Consider the following 22,456-nt stretch of genomic DNA (forward strand, 5'->3'; position numbering starts at 1 on the left):
GATTGTTTACGTGCTTAAGCTCGTGTACGTTTAGCATTGAATCCGAATGGTTTTAAGCAATTATTTTTGCTACGTTAAGCGAACAAATTTGCTTACCGTTAAGCAGCTCTATGAAATTGGGCCCTGGTCTTCGACAATTACCAAACGTGTCAATTATAGCTTTGACTGTGTGCGTCGAAATGACAATACATAGTCGTCATTATGATGCCATGTTATACCTCCATGCTGCAACAATTCGGCAAATAAATAAACAAATAAATAGACCAAGGCTTTTTCCGCGATTTTTTTTCTGATAAGACATAAGCACATACGACTTGCTGGTATTAAAAACAATAATTGTTTTTTTTTGGACGAGCCAAAATTGTAGATTAAACAACGCTTTGCCCATTCGTTTAAAATAGCTCCCCACAAAAAAAATAACATTTGTTTTTCTCCACGGTAGCAAATAATGAATTCCTGAAATTTTCCAGCAACTAAAGTTCTCGGTTTGCAGTAAACCTATTTAGGCTACCACTTGAATATTAAAACAATAAGTCAAAAAAGAAAACATTAACTGTATAAAACACTTTAATTGTGACTTTGGGTAATATTTAAAGGCAGTGGACACTATTGGTAATTACTCAAAATAATTATTAGCATAAAACCTCACTTGGTAACGAGTAAAGGGGAGAGGTTGATAGTATAAAACATTGTGAGAAACGGCTCCCTCTGAAGTGCCATAGTTTTCGAGAAAGAAGTAATTTTACACGAATTTGATTTAAAGACCTCAGATTTAGAATTTGAGGTCTCGAAATCAACCATCTAAACGCACACAACTTCGTGTGACATGGGTGTTTTTTTCTTTCATTATTATCTCGCAAGTTCGATGACCGATTGAGCTCAAATTTTCACAGGTTTGTTATTTTATGCATATGTTGAGACACACCAACTGTGAAGGCTAGTCTTTGACAATTACCAATAGTGTCCACTGCCTTTAAATACTAATAACTGTTTACCTAAACAAGATTTTATTTTGTTGAGATGAACGCTTTACCGGAGCTACCTGCAGCTGATGAGTATGCGATAGTAGGCCTATACTAAAGTTTCACCAGGGCCCAATTTCATAAAGCTGTTAAGCAGAAAATACTGCTTGCCAAACTTCTTTGATAAGCAAAAAATGTGTTGGGTATCAGTCGCAGCAACGATAACTGTATGGTAGTCTCCTGGTAAGCTTGTTTTGCTAAGCAATGCTATTTTGTGCTTAGCAAGTTTTTGTGCTAACAACAGGCTTTATGAAATTCGGCCCATAACAAAAAGTCAGGAATATCTAAACACAGTGTGTTGTTTAAACTTAGCAAGCCTTGTTATGTGCTTACGGTATGCACGGCATTAGCCGTTAAGCAGTTTTATGAAATTGGACCCCAAAATATCCAGGCTACCCTGGCTGCTTAACATGGGTAGAGGGAAGTTAAGTAAACAGAGGGCGCTATCTCACTTTGTGCGTTTCAATTTTCCCGACATCACTGGGGAAATGTGGGGAACAATCGGGGCGGGGGAAGGGGTTCCAAGCGCGCAGAGGAGGGAGGGCGGGGGTACTCCCCATCCTAACCCGAACTGGTTCACCACATAGCAGGTAACATTCTTGTCAGCGGTCCCACTTTTAAACATACCAACCTCCACCTATTACACAAAATGAAAGATGACATCGTTCGGTCTCGCGGGAGGAACTATTCCATTTTGGGGAACATGAGGTTCTCATTATTTTCGGACTCTTTCAAACCTTCCAATTGGCAGTACATGGTGACGATTTTATCTCCCCAAACCACATTCCGAAGTGTTTTGGAAAACCCCAAGAAGAAATACTGCTCAACCCACTTACTGATCACAAAGCGAAGATCTATTGTCAATTTGCCGACCTGGATCCCGGGGTCAGAGAGTCTCTTGTTACTTATCCCAATTCCTTTTTATCAACCCATTGCGAGTCCCATTATTTTTTTTGGTTAGGGTTAGCTATAAATACCATTACCCGATCATAGTACTTCCATATAAACGTATTGAACAGACAACCTGCGGAACATTGAACGGTATTTTGCTGCACCGCCATTAAGTATGGCAGGTCGGATCCGACGGTATGCGACCTCCCTCTCCAGCCTGATCTTGTGGGTGTTTTGGCTCAAATTGACGGCAGCTAGTGACGGCTCGCAGGGACATTACGAAGGGGGGTCTCTCACATGGATCGCCGATCAAAACAATCCACGGAATGTAAGTAAAATGCTCATTGTTTTGTTCTCTCTCTCAGTGTAAATTTAACTGGTCGTGTATGGTCAAGCGCACTGGACTCAATCTCTGGTTGGTGTGGGGGGTTCGAATCCTGGACGTAGTCCTTACACACGGCCATTATTACGTCGTCCTTCGGATAGGACGTAAAGCCTTTGGTATCTCACGTTGTGTTAATGCACTTGAAAGAACCCATTACATTCTTATCGTTGTTTTCTGGTATGCTTGGGGAAGAACGTGCCAAAGCGTCTGATGTAAACCGTTACATTGTGCTATGTCGATGGGCTGCTGGTGAAATGGGTCTTACATAGCTTAGGTATGCTTGTAGCAACAATTTGAAAGCAGCGTTACATAGGAATTGCATTGTTAATATTTTTTGTTGAAGAACAAATTAAAAAGGTTTGAAAAATTGAGCATGCTCTTCTCTTTCTTCTACACTTTCTTATGTTGTATGATTCCTTATAATCTTTGAATTATTACTGTGTCGTATTATCTTATTGATTAAGGTTACCAAAATTCTTGATCGCTTTGCAGATCATGAATTTAGGAATGTGAAAGAAAACTTGGGTTGAACCCACCACCAACTGCAGCCATCTGGGCCTAATTTCATAAAGCTGTTAAGCAGAAAAAATACTGCTTACTTAGCAAATTTCTTTGCTAAGCATAAATTGAGTGGGACACCAGTTGTAACAATGCAAGCTTAATGTAATTTTGGCCGGTTACCTGTTTCTGTTAAGCAACACTTTCCTGTGCTTATCAAGTTTCTGTACTTACAGGTTTTATGAAATCGGGCCTGAACTGCGGGATGGTAAAGATTGACTCAATGTCAGTTTTGGTGTAGGGGCCTACCATCACAAAACACTGCTTTTAACGAATGGTGTCTTTTAAATCAAAATATTAAAAGTAAGACTGCGTCAGCTGAACACTACTTGTTTAACACAATTTGATAACTGATGCTTCCAAAAACTCCATGTTCTGGGTTTCTCATAACTATACAAATGTTATCTCTCCCCTTTTTTAAAGATTTAAATAATACTTTTGATTTTTTTTTAAAGAATATTGAAACTAAACAATATTGGGAAAAAAGACGTATAGACAAAATTTTCTTTCAGTACGTTCGAGTGCATAGAAACTGTGTTTCATGTTTGACTTGACTCAGTAAAAAAAATCAAAATATTATTTCCAAAGGAAAAAACCAATTCTCCGGAAAGAGTGAATCTTTATATTTTCTCTCTTTTCCCCAATAGGTAAACATCACGTTCCAGTTGAACTTCAGACACAGTTACTTCAACGGCTACCTACACGAGCAATGCAGCGAAACCGCGATCCGGGAGAAGGAGGTACTGAGCACGGAGGGCTCGTTCCGGGTAGACGGTGAGAGAGTGACCTGGGCGAACTACGTCTGCACGGACTTCGACGAGGAGATTAATTGGAGCACTGGTAGCTTTACATTCACTCATCGTCTGACTCCAGAACAAACAGGAATTGATGTCAAGTATGTATTGCAGGGGTGTTTTTAACATTCTTTTCCTGATCCATCCCCCGCAGAATGATGTAAACCATCCCGGTCATTACCTCATTGGGCCCTCAAAACATTAACGCTCTTTTCTGAAGGAAATTAATGTACATTATGTTTGCACATTCTTAATTGTTTGAAGACTTCTTTTTATGTTTGTTTGTATTTATGATAAACAAAGAATACCTTTATTTTATATTGTTTAATATGCCAAGAAATAATATGACTGAATGTAAATCGGTGCCATGACAACTAATTTTGACTGAACCCATGTACACTGATGTGTACTGTCCAGAGTTCTGTGAAAAAGAAAATCGCAGGCATATTTCTCGGGTGGGATTCGATCCACGACCTTTGCAATTCTAGAGAAGTTGTTAGTCATAATTAATCGCCTGTTGGTCCCCTTGCTCGAGTGTTCGCTATACTTACAATGAAGTTAACAATCTTCATTTCAGTTTTGAGGAGTGTTGCTGGCTGACAGAGATCGCCAATAACGGGCAGCAAGTCTCCGAGGGTCGGGGTTGGAACCTCGCCAGCAGGGTCGACATCTCCCCTCGCCCGGACAATAATAAAGTGAACAGCCCACCGGTGTCACTGTCTCTGCCCGTATACCGGATGAAGAAGGGCTGCCCTGGTGTACTGTACATTCCTGGTAGGTCCAGTCCCCAATTTCTCAAAAAGCAGCTTAGCAAAACAAAATGGTGCTCAGCTGAATAAGGCCACCAGCCAAACTGACATGTCACATGTACAATTTGTGACTGGTATCCTGCTCATATCTGCTTAGCAGACAGTTGTTAAGCAGCTCTATGAAGTTGGGGCCAGATGTCATTCCTTCAGTCTGTCATATTTTGATATCCGTATTTTCTTGGTGTGATTATTTTCCCCACGGCAATAACACTTATATCCACACAAACGAAACATGACACTGAAACGATCAATCATGCTCAAACAGTTTTAGCATAATTCATCATGAATGTGGCCAGTGTATCTAAGTTTTAATAACTTCGTGCAAGAAAAATGTCATATAGATTTGTTCGTTGTTTTTGCGCATATTTTGGTCCTCGTCTTAATAAGTTGTGTTGTTTATATATTATATGATGATAAATGTTCTGGTTGAGACTCTTAAAAGGCACTGGACAATGAACACGGTTGGTCGTTACTCAAAATACATGTTAGCATAACACCAACTTACTAGGTAGTAATGAGCAACGGAGAGTTGTTGGTAGTGAGAAACGACTCTCTCTGAAGTAACGTATTTAAAAGAAAAAGGTTATTTGTCACTTTTGTTTGAAGGTCTGAAGTTTTTGCATATGCAATTGTGTCCGTCCGGACACATTTGCATATGCAGTTGTGTCCGCCCCGTGCAAAACCGTCCTTGCGGTAAATTAAACGCCCTGGATAGACGGAACACGCTCGCCATTTTTTTACAAGCTAAGTGCATGTCATGAATGACATGGGAAATGTTCGGCCGTTGGGTATTCGCAGCAATCATAAAAATACGTGAATATTCATGCTGCATAGGCCTACGTAGGTTCAGTGCATGCACACTCGCTTACGCGCGCACGTCATGTACAGTGATGTACATGTCCGCCGGACGGTTTTTGCATAGCCCCGGACACGATTGCATATGCAAAAGTGTCCGGAGCGGACAGTATTGCATGGCGGACACAATTGTATTTGACACCGGTCGTTAAAGAATCGAGCCCAGCAAACCAACCATTGCATCATCCTCTCTTCACGGCCCCACCCCACCTTTATCCTTTTAAAACAGAACAATACAACCATTCTTTAAAAATGAAATGTTGTTGGCCATTGTTATACTTCGTCTTCAGCATCCGATCTTGACGATGACGTCATTCGGTGTAGGTGGACGGACCGTGACAGAAGGGAATGTAATCTACATGATGGTGACGTGTGTGGCCCGTTGTTTGTGGACTCAAAGAGGAAGAAATTAGGAGCAGAACTTGAAGAGGTGTGTTGCTTGAATTTTACTTTTAACTTAAAAAACAAAATTGGCAAATCGAGGGTGCCCACTGACGGCGGATTGCCCCTTCCCTTGAGTACGGATGATATTTTGCAGTTCCAAGGCACTTGGCGATGCTGGGGGTCTGCGGCTCTCCTCCCCCGCCAAGTTTCACGTCCAATCGCAGGGTGATCAGCCATTTTGCGTGTCGATCAGTAGAAGTTAAAGTTTACCGGGTCAGACCATTTGTCAATTCCACTTTCACTTTTTAAATTATAAAATCGACTAAAACTGCATTTGCGGGACACTTATTCCCAGTCAGCATTTTACTTTGTTCCCCGCTACAATACTTAAAAATAGAAACACCAATGTAGTACATTCCTATTTCTAAATATGTATGTCTGAATTTTACAGGACACCTGTAAGTTGACATTTCGAGCTAAGAACCCCGTTGGTATCTACGCTGTGTCGGTCATGCTTGAAGACTTTGCTCCCACCGACCTTACCTCGCCACTCAGCAAGATCCCTCTACAGTTTCTCTTCGAGATCTTGCCGAATAAGGGACCGTGTCGACAGCCTCGGGTACTGGGTGGCCACGGCGAGTGTGTGACGGTACCGGCCGGTCAGGAGATGCAGCATACCATCTTGGCTCAGAGTTCCTCGCCAGAATTTGAGTATGTTACACACTCCCTATTTTATGTGAAATGCATGTATTGCGGTTGAAACCATTATGAAGAAACTACAACATAGTAAACTTGCACACACCTGACTGTAAAAATCATTCTAACACTAGAGGGTCAGTGTACTAAAACATGACCCATTCTGAGCCAGTATAACCCAAAATCTGGATCAAAATAACACAGAAATGAGTCAAGCACAGAATCCGAGTTAGTGACCAGTTTCTGGGTAAGTTTGACCCATGAGTAAAAAACAAGTTGACTTTAAAAAATCTTCAACTTACAAGATTTCAGCCGTAGATTTCACCCAACTCATGGGTTTAATCCACGGACTGAGGACGAACATAGTTCCGAAACCGTAGACGTTAGGACGCATTGAAACCATCCAAAGTTAGGACGAGTTTATATTCGTCCGGAGTTAGGACGAGTTTATACTCGTCCTGAGTTAGGACGAGTTTATACTCGTCCCGAGTTAGGACGAGTTTATACTCGTCCTAACTCAAAATAGGATTAATCCTATAGCGTTTCGTGAAATCGGCTTTTGGGAAGTTCAGTGTTTAATTAAAGTACGGATACGGGACCGATTGAAGAGAACTTAGTAAATATTAATCTAAAATCTGCTCAAAACACGTTTCTGTCTTAAACTTCCCCTAAACAGCGCGAAGACAATTATGTCCTTCAAACATTTCATTTTGTATTCGAATTTGCCATATCAAAGTGTATAAAATCTGCAGCTTAAAAGATGCCAGAGAAGTTCAGTGTTTACTGAAAGCAGGGATACGGGAACGATTAAGTAGAACTTAGTAAATATTAATATGAAAGCATGTCTTGTATAAACAAGTTTCTGTCCGATATTTCCCCCTGAACAGTTCGAAGAAAATCATGTCCTTCAAGCCTTTCACATTTTATTTGGCTTTGCCATATCAAAGTTTATAAAATTTGCAGCTTAAAAGTTCAGTGTTTACTGAAAGCACGGATATGGGATCGACTGAATAAAAAAAAGTAAATATTAATCTGAAAGCATGTCTTATGTTAACACGTTTCTGTGCAATATTTACACACAATATAAAATGCCAGAAAATCATGTTCAATCCTTTCACTTCATATTTGACTTAGCCAAATCAAAAGAAGTATTATTGCTAAAGAACGTGCAAAGAACTATTAATGCACTGATTGTTAAGTTGACCATGGCGTGCAGATTTGAATAAATTCTTCCACATATCAATAACGATGTATGCCCCCATCAACAAGTGGGTCGTGCGTGACACCAGATTTCAAAATCAGGTTGAATTTAAGCTCAACAAAAACGTGCAGTGCACGTAAAATCCTTGACAAAATTATGTTCAGTCTGTGTTTTTTTCTCTCCATGAAACATCAAGCTAATATGACATATTAAAGATTACATGATGGTGTGTTGGTTCAAAGTAAATTAGGATAGAGATCATTGTACTTTATTTTACTATCAAGCCACTCTCCTTATTCATTTTTTGAAATGTAATCCATTTCTGACCATACATTAATAATTCTTCTCTTTCTCCGTAAAACGTGACCAGCTAAGATGACATATTATATTAATATACCGATTACATCATGGGGTGTTAGTCCAAAACTTGTGGGATACGTGACTGCACTTGTTTTTTCTCAAACCAGTTTTTCCCAGTCTCCTATTTAATTTTTTGAAATGTAATCCATTTCTGCCCATACAATAATAATTCAGGGTTTTTGTTTTTCCATAAAACGTGACCCAGCTAATTTTATGACATATTAAAAGACCGATTACATGGTGTGTTGGTTCAACATGTTTAGAATTGAAATGACTGAACTTTTTTTCAAGCCAGTTTTTTCCCCACTTTCCTTTTTTATGTTTTGAAACGTAATCCATTTTGATCGAATGTATTAATTCGCGACCTTCGTATTCCTATCCTAGCAGGAGTGGTGGGCGGAATACGTGCACGTGCTAAGCAGGGGGCGAAGATGACATTAGTTACGGCGTCTTCGGAAGTAGTTTGCTGCTGTGGGGTGGACTGACAGCTCTTTAGATGGGAAACTTTGGGCATCACCGGGATGCAATTTTTATTTATATTTGCCGTCCTCACAAATTTTCCTGATTTTTGTTCATAGATTCGCTTTTTTGAATCGATTTAGAAGGAAGAAAATCCCGATTGAACAGAACTACGAAAGTTGCAAGTTTTGATGTATAGCCCACCGGGATGGGGGCAGTATAATGTCTTAGCCCGCTGGGGGAAACAATAATGATACTCAAGTGTTTCTTAAAATGTTTTAAACCGTGCTTCTGATGTAAGAGCAAATGATGAAACGTGACCAGCAAATTACAAGATATAAATTTTCAAACACCAAGAACATCGTGGTGTGTTGGTTCAAAGCTTTTATATATTGGAATTACTGTACTTTTTTTTCTCAAACCAATAAAACACACTCTCCTATTAATTTGTGTTTTTTTGTGTGAAATGTAATCCATTTTTGATGGCAGTATTAATTCGCGGCTTTCATTTTCCAATCCGAGGGGTAGGAACGGTGGGCGGAATACGTGCACGTACTAAGCAGGGGGCAAAGATGACATTGTGGTTTAGCAGTATCTTTGATTACTTTATTAGTTGGGGCGTCTTGGGTCAGTAGCTTGCCGCTGGGGTTGGGTTGGCAATTCTTGCGAGGGGATACTTCGGGAATGCACAATTTTCCTTTTTTTTTTTTTTTTTAAGACTCACTTTTTCGAATCGATTTAGAAAGAAAAAAAAACCTTTAAAAAAAAGCACTAAGACAGTGGTAACTTTGATGTACTGGAACAAAAATCCTGATATTTTTTCTTAATGACTCCCTTTTTGAATCGATTTAGAAAGGAATCAATCCCCATTCAAAAGCATTTCGACAGTGGCAACTTTGATGAACGGACAAAATGTTGGCACCGCGATGGCGCCAATAATCTTCGCGTAAAAGTGTCAACAGTGTTGTACATCTTCATTCGAAATAATATTAATAAATGGTAGGCAATACACAACGTGGACCGCACACCAAACCATTGCCAAATTTACTTCGAAATTTCATTTATTATTTACCATTGTCTTGGAAGTGTCCCATGCTTCATAGTCATCTAATTTCAGCCAACACGCCACGACAACTAGCGAGAATTTTGTCAAACTAGGTTGTTGAGCGAGTTATTGAGAAAAACATCGAGTAGGTCTATAGGCCTATTGTTTTTTTAAAGGTTTTTGTTGAGTCTGTGTCGAGTGACATTTTTTTCTATTCCATGGCAGGGTGCCAGACGGACTTGTTTCTGTGTTCAGGGGTAACTTTTCACACAAGGAAAAGGAAATTCACGTACTTTTAACATGACTAATAAAATATTGAATTGAATGGAATTAAATTGATATAATTCAGGTTCCAGGAGTGCATAAGAAGTTAGCTCTTGGAGAAGCTATTCGTTATAAACGAATATGAATAACTATAAGTTATATATTTTAAGAGTAACAGAAGTTGTGATTCTTCATTTTTATATCCTTTTAAAGGCAGTGGACACTATTGGTAAATACTCAAAATAATTATTATCATAAAACCTTTCTTGATTACGAGTAATGGGGAGAGGTTGATAGTATAAATCATTGTGAGAAACGGCTCCCTCTGAAGTAACGTAGTTTTCGAGAAAGAAGTAATTTTCCACGAATTTGATTTCAAGACCTCAGATTTAAAACTCGAGGTCTCGAAATCAAGCATCTGGAAGCACACAACTTCGTGTAACAAGGGTGTTTTTTCTTTCAGTATTATCTCACAACTTCGACGACCAATTGAGCTAAATTTTCAATTTTGTTAAATATATTTCATGCATACGTTGAGATACACTAAGTGACAAGACTGGTCTTTGCCAATTACCAACAGTGTCCAATGTCTTTAACCCAATTAGTTTGTTTGATACTTCTTACAGAATTACCAGTATTGATACAATAAAGTCTCGCGGCATCAGCGTATCTCCCGTCAAGAAGGTGGACGGTACCGACGCGGACTATTTCATCACGCTGACGTGGACACCGGCCATTGGTCAGCTCGGACGTCACATGGTTTGTTACAGAGCTGAGGAGGAAGGGGATTTCTCGAGTGACGCAGCGTGTGTCTACATCAACGTTGTGGGTAAGTGTTAGGGCGTGGAGTATGAACTTTTCTCAATAGTGTTATCACCTGCTTCCTGATCTATCCTTTTCTGTCCAGGTGGCCCATAAAAAAGGCTACAACGGCCTCGCTCCTACGTGCCCTGTCCCTGACTACTGTCTTGGCATCATTCCAGCTCCTCCACCAATAGGGCCTTGTCAAACGAGGCAACTTTTGCAGGCAACTTGGAGGCAACCAACTGCAGTGCGTGCTTCAAGCCAACCTTGGTAGCATGTGAAATATTTTAAGATCCCCAAGAAAAACGAGAATGCCTTTCTTCTTGGAGAACTGGTTGCCTGTCTTTCGTGACATTGCCTTAACACTTACCCCTTGTCTCCTCCCTTTTTTACCCACCATCCATCGCTCGCAGTCGCAGGGCACTGATTTGTTTTGTCCAACATTCACAAACCTATAGGACCGTATCCGAATTGGTGACTGGCTGCGGCTACAGCTATGTTGCTTTGGACATCATTTACCTCAGCCGTATCCGTATCTGTAGCCGTATAGCTGACGTTTCCAAAAAGATGGGTAGCACAAATCGTCTTTGCCCGCCATATTTTATTAAAAAGTGGAAAAGTGCAAGTGTGTACGCGCTGCGAAGAACTCTCGGCCACTGATAACCTTTCACACGTGCACGTTTCATCAAAGATGGCGGTCAATGACGTCATGAGCCATCAACCAATTCGGACACGTGGGCTGAGTCAGGCACATCGTGTATGACGTAGTCCTCTATGCCACAAACATTCACTGACGTCACAACATTTACAAATGTTGCTTTGGACATTTCGCTATATGGAAATTGTGAAAGAGTAAAGCTGTGCTGATGTCCTAACAAACATTATCTTTGATGGTTGCTGTTTACTATACTTTGTTGTTGTACCTAAATCATAGTCCCTGTATAAGTAACCAACTCACTGTTAACCAATTGAGTGTGACTGCACACGCAGCCAATATTGGGGTTAGGACGCTGTGTGTCAGTAGACTTACCAGGATGTTGAGAAAAGAGAATCAGCTATTGCAAACTGCCTATCAACTAAAGGGACCTATGGTATAAATGCAACAAATAGTTAATGGCCTGACGTTTCGATCCTAGCAGAGTCTTTCTCAAAGGCTACACAAATTATGTTCTTAGAGCATGCTCAGAACTATACAAACAAAGAAACTTACCAGATAGGTCTGGTTCCACCTAGCGTTCTAAACTCTCATATTGTTGCACCCATTGATCTCCATTAATTGAGAAGCAAATGTGAACCTAGAAGAGTAACCCAATCTGGGCCCAATTCCATGATCATGACGACACAGCCCCTTTAAAACTTAATTTCTAAACCATAGTTGTTGAGTTTCTCACAAATTCAAAATATTAATCTTAACACAGATCCGGAGCATTTTGTGCCCTTTTTTGTAATGACGTCAGAGTCTGTACCAGCACCAGGATCAAATGTCACAGAGAGAGAAATTGTTATCAAGTTTAACAAGCAGGTAATGTTTTTCAATTTTCAAATTCAAAAAGTTAAATAAAGAATGTAACTAATTCTCCAAAAGCCTAACACAAATATTAGGAGAACAGAACACACTTCTCACATGCTATGAACTTATGTATCAAGTTTTTCAGACGGTCCCTTATTCCATATTTACTTTGACATTATTTCCGATGGCATAGGACCTTGAATCGACTAGTGGAATCCATTTCAATAATTTAAAGTTTTATTCAATTTCACTGTCCGGTGTTGGGCTGTATAATAATAGAGGACCTGCATGGCTACTGTGGATTAGGAACACCCAAAACGCGGGTAAATTGATAAATTGAGAAGGTTCAAGCAATTTCCCTTTAGTTTTCAGTTAACAGGGGTCAGACGTTGTTATTTGGTTGGTTATTGTAGAGATGTATTGGTCTCCAGAGGGGTTTGGCGCGCAATGATTGAACCATCTCAGTGGGATCGTTAGGAACTCGCCCTACATTATCGAGGTGAAGATTTGATTTCAAAGGGGTCAGGGGTCAGGAAAAAAAATGTTTTCATGCTTTGCGGGTTTGAAGGGGAGGGAGGAGGGGGAAGACAATGTTTCGCCTTAAAGTGCGCGTGTGGATTCTAGAAGTGAAGTCTCATTCTACTTGGTATGAATGTCTTTAAAGACAGTGGACACTATTGGTAATTGCCAAAGACTAGCCTTCACAGTTGGTGTATCTCAACATAATGCATAAAATAACTAACCTGTGAAAATTTGAGCTCAATCGGTCATCGAACTTGCGAGAAAATAATGAAAGAAAAACACCCTTGTCACACAAAGTTGTGTGCGTTTAGATGGTTGATTTCGAGACCTCAAGTTCTAAATCTGAGGTCTCGAAATCAAACTCGTGGAAAATTACTTCTTTCTCGAAAACTATGGCACTTCAGAGGGAGCTGTTTCTCACAATTTGTATACCATCAACCTCTCCCCATTACTCGTCACCAAGACAGGTTTTATGCTAATAATTATTTTGAGTAGTTACCAATAGTGTCCACTGCCTTTAAAGGGAGGGTATATTTTTGGTAATCACTCTACCTTTTGTTTTAATAAACTGAATGTCCACTTCTTTTTGCTGTTGATTTTCCTTAAAGAAAAGCGGCAGTGACGAGATTGTGGGAATTCAAAATGTTCATTTATTAAAGAAGTGTTACTCTTTGATAGGACATTTTGTTATGAATGCCCCAAACTTACTCCACAAAGTCCACCGTGCCTTCTTATATTAAGTCAAACCCGATGGATGGTATCACAAACTTATTAAAGGTGTTATGTCAGATTTTTAGGCCCCAAACATTAAAAAATAGATTTTTTTTGAGTGAATGGTATTTCAAAGAGTATCACCCGCTCTAACGAACAAAAGTTTAACTTTTACTTTTAATGGTCAGGAACCATGACAACAATTTATAACGTTTCTTATAAAACACATAACAATTGGTCACGTGATATATTGTCGGGATCCTGACAAAAACTAATATTGAGCACTTTATTTCACTGCTACTAATAATTGGCGGACTTTTTCGAGCAATGGCTCAAATGAAAGCTTGTTACTTTCTCGACCCCAATCAAAATACCTATTGAATTTTAAATCAAAATTGTTGGCCAAAAATCTGACATAGCATCTTTAATGTCAATATTTAATTATAAATAAATTAAGAATCCGTGTTGCATTTTGCGTATAGTATAGATTATATAAATTCCTCCACGCTATTTTATATCCTAGCTTTCTGCCATTATTCGGGGCAGTGGGTTCCAGTACAGCTTCCAAAATTCATTTTCTAATTCCTGAACATCATGCACGGTAGTTTTCTTTCGTAAATGGTGTTTGAAGCTTTGCATGGTGGTGATGGAGAATAAAAGTAACAGTTACTTTTGTTTTCTTTCGTTCGTCCGTCGTGGTACCTCCCCTGATAACATACATCAATTCGTTTTGACCAGATTTTGAGACCGAAGGAGTCCGGGTTTGTCACCATTGTGGACGCCGAGGGAGAGGTCATGTATACGGAGGACACCAAGAGGAGTGAAGTGGATGGGAACGATCTCAGCTTCAGCCTTCCCTTCGATCTGGTGTACGGAGCAACCTATCGGATCGAGGTAGACTCAGATGCAGTCCGGACCAGACGTCGCTGCGAGGCAAGACTCTCTCGGACCGAGTGGAGCTTCACCTGGATGGGTAAGCTCAATCGTTACGATGTAGTCCCGCTGCTAAAATAATATAGGATTCGAACAGTCTCTAGCTACAGGGCAATCACTTCCGGCTTGGTCTTTAGATAGGCACTCTACGCTTGACGTACTCTCTAAATGTAAAAGAGTGAAAAACACCACTCTTTACATTTCGAGCTGTCCTTCATATGGCTCTTCAAAAAGAGTGGTGTTTTTTCACTCTTTTAGAGGGGTTTCACTCCAGGACAGAGTGAAAAATCACTCGAAAAGATGCAAACTTCAATCTAAAAGAGTGGAAGACCACTCGAAAAAGAGTTGTCCTTCATATGGCTCTTGAAATGGTGTTTTTTCACTCTTTTACATAAAGAGAGTATGGGAGTTTCCTCCTCTGTCCACTATCGTCTGTGATTTTGTTGGATGTTTTTATCTGTACAGACTCTCTATCCTGTAAAACAATTGTATCATTGTAAAACGTAATCTAGTAAATGACAGTATACGCTGAATAAGCTTGTATGTGCAAGTCTATATAAAATTTAAATAATTCTGCCTTTTAAATTGCCGAAGGAGTAGGCCTACCTTAATAACCCCCAATTTTAAACAAACATTACAAAACACTACCCTTAGTAACAGAGTACGGGGAAACGAAGTTTAAATCACGTTTACGTTTCAGGACGGAAACTGCCCGCCATGATCGAGGCTCCACTACGGACGGCCCGCCCGAGGGCACCAGGGTCCAGCCCGGTAGACTGTCACGGCAACTTCATGCAAGTCTTTGTCTCCAAACGGCTCTCCGGAGTCATAGACCCGCGCACAATGTACCTCAATGATCAAAGGTGTAAAGGGATGGATTACAACGCAACGCATTACGTCATCGGGACGTCATACAATGGGTGTGAAACAGCTGTTACTAAGGTAATTTTTTATATCATAAAATGATTAAAAAAATAACATTGATATTTCTAGTACGTCATGCAAAACAGAAGAACTCTCCTATTATACACAAAGGCAACCATACTTCGAAAGCTATGGTTTCTGAAATAAATATGTTTTGAGATGTGTTTTGAATTCTGAACAAGTTTCTGCTTTATTACAGGAAACATTTATTTATGTTGCCTGTGTTGAAGTGGGACGCTATAACATTTATTTATGTTGTCTGTGTTGAAGTGGGACGCTATTCTAAATTAGAGATTGCCTGGCATTTGAAAAGCATGTTGATCTGCCGTTGTCAACCGATTTTCAAATTGTAACCATTTTGAGATTGTTTGTTTTGTGAAAATGACAGGAAGAAAACGGGCTTGAAATTGGTCTCGTCACCTTCGAGAACACAGCTCACATCCCACCCCAACCGTACACATCCGGGAGCGAGATCACGCGAGATCACAACATCGAGATCCACCTCGGGTGCCGTGTCCACGAAAGCTCCGTGAACTATCTGTCGTTCGACCCCAACGTCACCACTCTCGTGTTCTACGACGAAGGGTACGAAAGGTATAACTTTTCGCTCGAAATGTTCGACGACGGCAGTTTCACCACGCCGTTAAAATCGAACACTTTCCCCATGAAGGTCCAGCTGCATGACATGATGCACTTCGAAGCCCGTGTGAAGTGCCACCCTGGGAAGGACTGCTCCCTCGTGCTCGACAGGTGCTGGGCCACGCCATCTACGAACCCATTTGACTTCACTCGTTTTCCTTTCCTTGAGGATGGGTAAGTTGGGCGGTTGTGGCAGGAGATTCTGTCAAGATTCTGCCCCCCATAGCAAACTTTACACAAAATACTTGTAACAGCGCCCTGTTTTAAATCATTCTTCTACAACCAATGTTAATTTCCCATCGGGGGGGGGGGGGGCATGATAAATCCAAATCTATCGTGTACAAAGACCGTTTTTCAGTGTGTAAGAAATGTACGACGAACTAGTTTCGTCATTTTCCTCTCGATTTGTTCACAATAATTTGAATATTGATAGAAGTACACTGCTTGCTGAACGAAGATGCGTTTTCATTATCAGTGTTCCGAAGCAAGATTCATTTATGAGCCATTTCAGCTTCTTTGATGTGTATTTGTAACAATGTTCAATTAATAGTCCGCTGTTGGTTGGTACTTGTTTTCAGGTGTCCCCGTGATGACACCGTACAGTTGCTAGTCTCACCTTCAAGCAGCCGGAAGCGATTTTCCCTCAGCTCATTTGCTTTCCTTGGAGAACACCACATTAATGGCCCGGTAAGTCAACATAAGTAACAAATGACTCTTGCCCCATTCGTCATAGTAACAAGCCCAATTTCACGAAGGAAACAACTATACTTCTGTAAATACAATTGTTGATATAAGCGTGGAACCAAGTACGATCAAAGAAACAACCCAAACAAACCGGTTATCTGTTTCTGCTTAATACCTAGCCTCTTTATTAAAAAAAAAACGGGTCAGAATGTACCCATAATTCGAGTCCCAGTGTGCTTGCAGCCGACTGCACGAAACGCTAGTCAATTTCACCCTTTTAGGGTCAGGCTCACACGGGCAATGCTTTAAAAAAAATATGGGATTTGAATCCAACTCCGCGTCATCAATGCATAGTTTGTAAAAACATAAAACTGAGACTGATCATGTTTTTTTTCTTATATTCATTAATCACTGATTTCCAATAAAGAAGAAAAATTACTGCACTGTAGGATGGATACAAAATATGATCGGAAGTACAAAATAAAGACTACATTTCTTGAAGGTCACTACACCTCCACCTGGTAAAACTCGCGGGGTATATTGGTTATACATCGATATGAATTATAGTCAGAACGCGCTGTTATCAAAGAGACTAGACACATTAAATCACCCATGGGGAGAGACCCACATGAGAAGCACAAAAAAAGAAATTCATGTTTATAGAAAATTGATTGATTCCAGATTTTCTAGTGGAAAGGGAGGTCTTTTTGTCCCACTGTGATTTTGAGTCATTCCGCTGTAGTTGACACATAGCTCAATTTGTATCGCGTCTGGTTACCGCAGGGGAAACCTATAATGCAAAAGGTCGCATGGGTGGATTGCCAGGTGCGTTAATTTTAGCTTTTCTATACAAAAATTTGCTGACAAAACGTAAAATGTTGTCAAAACTTTGTTTGACCTTTATGTGTTTAGGCCAATGTACCATGTGGTCTAAAAAATTAAAGGACTCCAAGGTCACATTCATATCGGTCGATCTCAAAACAAATTCGATTGCAAAAATGGTGGTCGGTCCTGGGCCCAATTTCATAGAGTACACAAATTTGCTAAGCATGACATTTCTTCCTTGATAAAAACAGGATTACCAACCAAATTTCCATTTGTTGCATAACTGCTAGTTATTGGTGTTCAGCTGCTGCTTACTCATCTTGAAAATCATGTGGAAATTTGGTTGGTAATCCTTTTTTTATCGAGGCAGAAATTTCATGCTAAGCAAATTTTGGTGCTTATCATCTACAAAAAACTGGGCCCTGGGCTTCGATGGGGTAGGATAGTTTTTGTAAGTAGGATTTGAAACTTTGCATTGTGAAATTACGATCTAAGTAAGGTTTGCGGTAACACCATTAAATAAAGCCTATCTCTAAATGAGTTGGGGTGGTTCTGAAAACAACCGTAGGTTTCAAACACCCTAAAAACTCATGGTTCTGATCCAGATTTTGGTGCACAGGGATCAAATTTGGGTCACGCAGACCAGATTCATTTCTATGCATTTTTTAGTACACATCCCGAGGCTTATAGACCCAGAAATGTGTTAGGACCCATAGGATCCGGGATCCGGGTAACTTCTGATCCAGGGGTTTGTAAAGTTTGGGACATCCAAACCGGTAACCCACACTGCGTATTCCTTAAGGGGGACATTCTTCGCTCCCTCATGGTTTTCGGCGGAATCTCAAAAACGCGACCACCTTTAGAAATGTTCACATGAAGACTTTGTTGTATACATCTACATTTATTCATCAGGATTAAACAATTACACGGTTCAGAAAACCAAAGGTATATTTTGTAAAGATGTAAAACAATTTTATTCGTTTTGATTTATGATTGCAGGTGTACGTACATTGCGAGATGAGGGTCTGTTACGCCATGGAGTTTGATGCCGCATGCGAGACGATTTGCACCGACCCTTCGCTGGAGGAGATCTTCGGCGGGGTCAGCGAGCGGGGATCGGGTGATGAAGTGAACCATCTGTTGCAGCACCAGGCTAAACATGGCTCCTCTTCCCCCGGTAAAACGTCTCACTCTCGGGCTCATGTGACGACAAGACACGTCAGGAATGCACGGGCGTCGGAAAGTGGTGGTGAGCATCGGTAGTGTTTAGGGTCCCCTCCCCTCCTGCACAAAATAATGAAAATATGTTCAATTTTTTTTACAAATATTAAAATATTAAACAAAAAGTTTAGAAACAAAAAATTAAATTAAATAAAAAAACAAAGAAAAAAATGTTGCACATACAAAAACAAACAAAACGTTCTGATATTTACCCGAAGTGTATTATAATCTTATTTATTGATACAGCTGGCTACCATGAGTATTCACCACTAGGCTTCAATGCAGACGTTGTTGAGATTTCCATGTTGGGAGGTATCATGGCCTTACTGATGGTTCTGATCGGCATTCATTGTGCCAGATGGAGAAGCGACTCCAAAAAGACTAACGTCGACGTCTAGGGAGCGGGGATTTGCCACAAAATGGGGGAAGGCCAGTCATTATTTCACTATAGGATATAAGTTGCTTTCTCAGCCCGGTAAACAACACAGGTGGTTCACAATAAAGCGCGACACCAAGAGTTTGTTCCGGCGTTATTTTTTTGTTATACCGCAGTTAGACTGGGCCCCGCATGGATAAAGACAGGTACCTGCCGCTAGTTCCATTGGATACAATGATGTTTGATAAACGTGCAACCATTTTTTTTATTCTTTCGAAAACACTACACTACTGTCATGTCCGCAATAGACTTTGACTGCGTATCTCATGTGAAATTAATGAGGTCAAAGGTTAAAACATACGCCAGTTTTTGATGCCGGTGTCAGATGCAATTGTGTCCCATGCAATACTGTCCGCTCCGGACACTTTTGCATGTGCAATCGTGTCCGGGGCTATGCAAAACCGTCCGGTGGACATGTACATGACTGTAAATGTATGTGCGCGCATAAGCAAGCGTGCATGCACTGAACCTACGTACATGCAGCATGAATACTCACGTATTTTATGATTGCAGCGAATACCCAACGGCCGAACATTTCACATGTCATTCATGACATGCACTTAGCTTGTAAAAAATAACGAACGTGTTCCGTCGACCAAGGGCGTTTAATTTACTGCAAGGACGGTTTTGCACGGGGCGGACACAACTGCATATGCAATTGTGTCCGGGCGGACACAAGTATGCAGCAGCGTCCGGACGGACACGATTGCATATGCAAAACCGTCCGGCGGACATTTGCATATGCAATAATGCCCTCCGGATAGTATTGCATAAAGGACATAATTGCATGTGACACCGGTCTCTGGAGTTATTCACGAACTTCGAAGTTTGTCGTCATCAGATGTTCAGGCTATACCGCAGTAAGGACTTGTAGCAGAACCATGCCAATTCCTGTCTTGGGAATAGGAGACTACGTTAACGCTTGTTTTTAAACAATCCTCCGATTGGGGGAGGTGTGCATATATTAATTTTTTGGGATCCGGACTTTGGCTTTCCCTTTTTGAAATATGTCTTCAATGGGAAACATGTGCATACCGGCATTGATAACGTAGTCTCGTCTCAAGACAGGAATTGAAAACCCCTCGGTGTGGTAAAAGAATGATGGCGTTTCCCACAACGCCCAATGCAACAACAACAAAAACAGAAACAAACAAAACAAGTAAAAATGCAGCTTCATAACTTCAAAAGTTGAAATAACGGACGCTTAAAGAACCAGAGAAGGTGAGTTCTGACGCCCCGATTTTCCCGCATGTTTGCATTCTGAAATATGGCTGCACCACCTGGGCAAACGCATGGTGGCGCTGTAATGTCAATCACCTATTATTTTGAAGCATTTCCATTTCCAAATTATAGGAGCTGCGGCTTTTCCTAATAGCTAGCCTATGCTTCAACGTACGTTTACTTTGTGATACAGCCATAGCCATAGGTAGCCCTAGCCGCTAACGGACAAGCCCTATAGCTACCAATGATTGTTTTTTTTTTTTTTTTTTTTTCGGGGGGGGGGGGGGGTACGTTATAGAAATAAAACGGCCTTGTGTTCTGTCTAACACCCGTATGTACTGTCTTTTCATGTATGTCTGTCATTTTTTCTGTTCGTCCATGGGCTGGGGAACAAAAGATGTTGTTATATCTCGGTTACAAATTGTGAAGTTTCATTAGTCGAGAACCAATCACGTGATGTGATACAAATGCGCACCACGGATTTTTTTTCTTTAAAAAGTTTGTTGGCTAAAAGAGTTGTTAGTTTTCATCTCGTATAATTATGTTTATTTGTGAAGGCCATAAGTATTGATGTTTTTTTTAATTCACAAAAGTATATTTCCTTTCGTGAATGTCTACTAGTTCGCATGACGTCAGTGGTAGTAGGACTAATGGAAATACCAGAATTTTCCGACTTTATTTTGTCAGCGTATGACATTAATTATTAAGACTCCATTCTGCTTATACTTTGTCTTAACTTTCAGTTTGTTTTTATAGTCGCATTACAATTCATGCACAATAAAGACGTTTTTTTAATGACACAAGTCATGTATAGTTAAATAGCTTTTAAAGTGTAGATTCACACAGAACATTTGTAAAAAAAAGATTTTTAGATTTAAGCTTTTTGCTTGTAATTAAAGAGATAACAATAGTTATGTGTATAGAAATGATTTACCATTTGCAGCTTAAAGTATAATAATGGCCTATTGTTTTAACTATTCCCCCCAAACTAGAAGTGTTCAAATTTGACACTTCGTGAGTCTGTCCTCAACATATTTACAGAACAAATTTCAGTCTTTACAATGTTCTGCACATCCTTCATGCGATTTGAGTTGAAGTCACACAGTAAACATAAACAAAATAAAAATATTAGTAAGTTGCGTTGTTCAACCCTCTTTTTAATCGAAACAGTTACTCAAGTAATAAACAAGCCTATCAGCTGGTAGTTGTGAAATAGTTTGAAGGAGACAAAAAGTCGTGCAATTTAATTCAAATAATTTAGACCAGACTGTCCAAATTAATTATGTATTATGGATATCCCTTTAGTTCACACCTTCCCTTAGAGTTTATCGCTCTTCGTTGATTGAATGTTCGCTGTATTTTAATAATTAACTTGCTGTGATATATCAAAGTAAAACAAAAATAACCTGCTTATAATTGTTTGATCGATAACAGTTTATTATATTATTATATTTTAAACCAAAACTTTATGATCTACCGAATAAAGACACAATTTAAAATCACACTGTTTTAATATATATTTTTTTACACATTTTTAATTTTTTGTTGAGACGATTTTTAACCTTCACCTGTGAACGTCATGATTGTGTTTCGTCACTCCGTTATTTTTTTGCACGAATAGCAAGTTGATGATAGACCCAACGTACTAAAGGCATCGTTTTCCTTTTGTTTTTTGTTTAACCGTTCGATTTTTTTAAATCCTATATAAAGGTAGTTGTATACAATCCAATTAACCTTTAAAAAAAGTCATTTCAAAAGGGTGGTCGCGTTTTTCACGAATTGCCGAATTTTCGGAGCGAATATGTTACGCATTGAAGAATAATCCTTAATGGAATACACAATTTGAAAAGACCGTGGTATAACGCTTCCAAGTTTTGGTGGATAAAAATTGCTATCCTTTTTACATAATCGTAGTACTTCGAAGTGGAATGTTTCTCAAAGTGCAGTATCCACAAAGCTGATGTACTTTTTACCACGTAAGTTTTTATTGCCATAAATAATTGTCAGAGTCACTACCAAGCGCCATTCGTGCGAAAAAATAGAGCGCTGAAACAATGACGTCACTTGTGGAGGTTGTCACACAAAACCCCTCTGTTGTGTGTACCATTGGTGGGGTACGTGAGATACTTGGGATACCAATAACGCCCGTACATTGGTCGATAACAATAATCTCAACGCTTGAGAAAGTATAACAAGGGATGTATGATTTTTCTGTAAACGACCGGTGTATAAGGGTTGTTTAAACACCGTCGCACTAACGTTATAGCTCGGTTTATCATTGGTATTGAAACATCGACCAATTT

At 39.9% G+C, this 22,456-nt stretch overlaps 1 protein-coding gene across 1 annotated transcript; it reads left to right on the forward strand.

Moving 5' to 3' along the window:
- The first annotated feature begins 1,843 nt into the window (after window positions 1-1,843).
- LOC117291797 lies at window positions 1,844-19,258 on the forward strand. Its single transcript, XM_033773713.1, has 13 exons — window positions 1,844-2,241; window positions 3,504-3,751; window positions 4,228-4,424; window positions 5,605-5,744; window positions 6,150-6,409; window positions 10,350-10,552; window positions 11,946-12,049; window positions 14,009-14,243; window positions 14,904-15,145; window positions 15,516-15,940; window positions 16,345-16,453; window positions 18,275-18,524; window positions 18,743-19,258. Exons 1-13 carry the CDS (start codon window positions 2,089-2,091, stop codon window positions 18,892-18,894), a joined length of 2,718 nt encoding a protein of 905 aa, XP_033629604.1. The 5' UTR covers window positions 1,844-2,088; the 3' UTR covers window positions 18,895-19,258.
- The last annotated feature ends 3,198 nt before the right edge of the window (window positions 19,259-22,456 follow it).

The sequence above is a fragment of the Asterias rubens genome, chromosome 6 (genome assembly GCF_902459465.1).
Source record: "Asterias rubens chromosome 6, eAstRub1.3, whole genome shotgun sequence".
In the NCBI taxonomy this organism is placed as follows: domain Eukaryota; kingdom Metazoa; phylum Echinodermata; class Asteroidea; order Forcipulatida; family Asteriidae; genus Asterias; species Asterias rubens.